Consider the following 3,627-nt stretch of genomic DNA (forward strand, 5'->3'; position numbering starts at 1 on the left):
GACGGGTATGCCTGCGGGATCAGCCCCCCGACGTGGTGGCCTTTGCAGCTCAGTACTTCCAAAAGCTGCTGGAGCAGAGAGAGGGTGAGTGGCCTTGCCCAGCACCCACCCCCACATTGCCATCTCCTGCCCCGCGCTGCACTGCCTGCCCAGCCTGCTCCGTGTGCCCATCACCAGGGCGCCAGGCCTGCCCCACATCTCCATTGCCCCATGTGACCCCCATCTACAGCATCAGGTCTCTCCCGTCTGCCCATCACCCAGGGCATCAAACCTGACCCTGGGCCCATTGCCCATGGCGTTGTGCCTGTCCCAAATGTCCATCACCTATGGCCATCAAGCCTTCCATTTTTGCCCATCACCCAGGATGTTGTGCCTGTCCCATGTGCCCGTAACTCGTGGCACCAGGTGCCCATTGCACGTGGCATCAAGCCTCCTCCTTCCCCAGCTGGTGCCATCGACCCGGTGGCGTGGGGAGCCATGCTGGAGGACGATCGTCTCACCTGGCCCCCTTCCCAGGTACGCTGCCCTCCGCTCCAGGCCCCTCCAGAGAATCTGAGGTGCCAGGAGCTGCACTGGGTCCCTGCTCCCACCCTGTCCCTGCCACCCTTGTGCCACATTGTCTAAATTTTCTTCTTTCCTCCGGGACCTGAAGGAGGCCAAGGACATGGAGGGGGAGCAGGCAGCACCAGGGGAAGCAGGCAGCACGCACAGCTCCGGATCACCGTGATTCTGTCCCAAAATGCGTGGAGAGGAGCCGAAGGGGAGCCCGTCCCCATAACCCTCATGAACTGGGACACCTCTCCGGAGACGCAACCGCAGCACTCGCCCCAAATCCCCCATTTCCCACTATCCAACCCCAAACCCAAAAAAACCCCCTTGGTCCTCCCCTGGCTCCTGCCCTTTTCCCGTGGGTGGATGCTGCACTTCCATCCCACCCCAGTGGTGCTGTTTTAATGAGGAATTTTATTAACGAGGTCCCCGCCGTTATTAGCACCAATCACCTGAGATTTCTCCCCGAAAAATCCTGGGTTTGGGGCTGAGCTGAGCATGGGATGATATTTTTAGCCTCTATATTTAGGCCCCTGCATCCCTGGAGGTTGGAAGAAACTTCATAACATCCCGGCGTGAAGGAATGATGTGACATTGCTCCTCTCCTACCCCGCTCCATAAGCTGAGACACCTCCATGGAATTTTGGGGTGCACGCAAGGGCCCCCCCAGTCCTATTCCTACCTGTGAAATTCATATTTTCCCACCCAGCATGGTTTCAAAATCCCCCCCAAAAAGTGGCGGGGTTTGCGTTGAAGCCGGCTGCTCTGTTTTTGGAGGGGACTGAACCCCCCCCCTTTCCATGCTCACCCCGTTTTTCCCCCCTCTTTCCTGTTTTCCCTCGCCATATGTGGTGCTCGCCCACGGCACGGGGCATGACAGCGGCTCCCCTGGGAAAAACAGGAAGGAGGGATGGGGAAAAAAAGCTGGCGGGGACCCCGTGCCGGGGCTGATGCCAACCAGCTACGCCTTGACCCCCCCCAGCACCGCCTCGCCGGCTGCCGGCTCCTGCTTCAGCAGCCGGCAGCACTGCCCGCCCAGGGCATCATTCCAGCATCCAATTCCCTTTGCTTTTAAGGATTTTTTCCTTTTTTTTAAAGGATTTTTTAACACCTCTTTGCCACCATCTCAAACCACGACGGCGGGATGTTCTCAGCGGGTCTCGCCAGCTGCACTTCCTGTTCTCCCCTTCCAAAATCTGAGTTATTTCCTTGGAATTCAAATTTTGGAGGTGCTGGAGCACCTGAAAAAGCAACGTCCAGATGAAGGGGTCCAGGGAGGAAAAATGCAGAGCCTGGAACAGGCTCAAAAGCCGCCATTAATGATTAGAAATGTTCTGGCATTTCGCGTCCCTCCTCCGCAGCCGCAGCCTGCGGGAGACGGCGGCGCTCGGCGGCTCTGCCAGGACCGGGGTGCCACGGATGGAGCAGATTTTGGGGACTAACTGAGGGACTAATCCTGATTTTGGGGCTAACTTCCCAGATCCCTGATAGATGAATCACCCCAAAAACCCTTCCCACTTAACTCGCCCAAAACACCCGGTCTTCTCTCATTGGAGCGAGGCAGTGGTGGATCTGGAGGGTCTAAAAACCAGGGAAAAGGATCTCTTCCCGTGAAAAAATCCCAGCAGAGCTGCCAAGGCTTCTCCTGGAAGCTGGAGCAGGGTTTTCTGGAGCAGAGCTATTCCCATCCCCCCCACCCTGCCGTGCTGGTGGGAAGAAGTGACGGTGGAAAAGTGGCTCCAGTCGGGAGAGCGGGCTGCCAGTGGCTGCCAGGGGAGTTTGAGGGATGCTTGAGAGCGTTTCCCAAGAGGGAATTTGGGTGCCTGGCTGCTGCTGGGGCAGGGGTGACCCCCATCAACCTCCAAGTGTGGGTGAAGCAGTTGAGGGAGGTGGCAGTGGTGGGATGTGCCTGGGATGGGGAGTGGGATGTGTGGGTATCCTGGGGTGTCAGGGGGCAAGAGGTGCCACCACCTGCACCCAACTGGAATGGCCTTGGAGAAAGAGATGGAGCTGGGATAGGAATGGGAACAACAAGGATGAAGATACAGAAGGGGACAGGGCCAATGATAGGGACAGGGATGAGGGTGATGACAGGGATGGGGACAGGGAGAGAGATGGTGAGGCTGAAGCTGGGAATGGGGGCGGGGATTGGCATTGTGAGGAGGATGGGGACAAGAAATGGGTTGGGGATCGTGAGGAGGGTGGTGATAGAGATGGGGACAGGGACAATGGTGAGATGGAGAATGTGGTGGAGGTGATGGGGATGAGGTCAGGTATGGGGACAACAGTGGGGACAGTGCCCATTCCAGTGCCAGAAACAGTGATGCCAGTGGGATAGGGATGCTAACAGGCATGATGATGATGATGATGATGATGATGATGATGATGATGATGGTGGTGGTGGTGGCAAAGAGGAAGGTCAGTGCCACCAGGCCCCCAAGAAGGAGAACCCCTGTGAGCAAACTTGGCCAGGGAGAACCGGTGGGGCCTGACTGTGCAGGTGGGTCGGGGGGTGCTGGTGCCTGCCTTGGGGGGGCCACGCCGTGTTTTGGGGGCTGGCTGGAGCAGCATCGGCGCAGAGCCCACGGGCGACTTATGCTGTTGCTTAGCAACCCCCAAACCCGGATTAGAGGCGAGCGAGGCAGGCGATGGGGGGGCTGTGGGCTGCAGCCCCCTGCATTGCCCTGGGGGTCCCTCCTCTTTCCTGGGGGGCCCCGGCTCACCCTGCCAGTCCCAGCACCTCGGCGTGGTCCAGGGGCAGGAGCAGGGTCTGCAGGGAGCACCAAGGGCTGTGCAAGTGGCTGGGACTGCAGGTCTGCTTGGAGAACACCCCAAATACGGGGGTTCAGATGCTCCTGTGAGTGGGGAAGGGACCCCCAGACCCCAGAAGTGGAGCCCACTCCTCTGCTTGGAGCCTGCAGTTGGCCACATCACCCCCAGGGTTCTGCGGGTGCTCGGTGGGATGCAGTGTCCCACCATGCCCACCCTTCCTCACCGTCTTCATCCTCATCATCCTCATCCTCACCCTCCTTCAGGACCAAGTCCTAAGTGGGTCAAGAAGGTTTTTTGCCCCCCGTG

At 58.8% G+C, this 3,627-nt stretch overlaps 1 protein-coding gene across 1 annotated transcript; it reads left to right on the top strand.

Annotated features, from left to right (window-relative positions):
- Positions 1-5: 5 nt before the first annotated feature.
- On the top strand, positions 6-2,955 carry SPA17 (sperm autoantigenic protein 17; the record flags this gene model as incomplete). Its single annotated transcript, XM_017738345.1, has 3 exons — positions 6-84; positions 446-512; positions 640-2,955. Coding segments are annotated over 3 exons (234 nt in total), but the record flags the coding sequence as incomplete, so codon positions are not given.
- Between the last annotated feature and the right edge of the window lie 672 nt (positions 2,956-3,627).

This window comes from Corvus brachyrhynchos, unplaced genomic scaffold (assembly GCF_000691975.1).
Source record: "Corvus brachyrhynchos isolate BGI_N302 unplaced genomic scaffold, ASM69197v1 scaffold46, whole genome shotgun sequence".
In the NCBI taxonomy this organism is placed as follows: Eukaryota; Metazoa; Chordata; class Aves; order Passeriformes; family Corvidae; genus Corvus; species Corvus brachyrhynchos.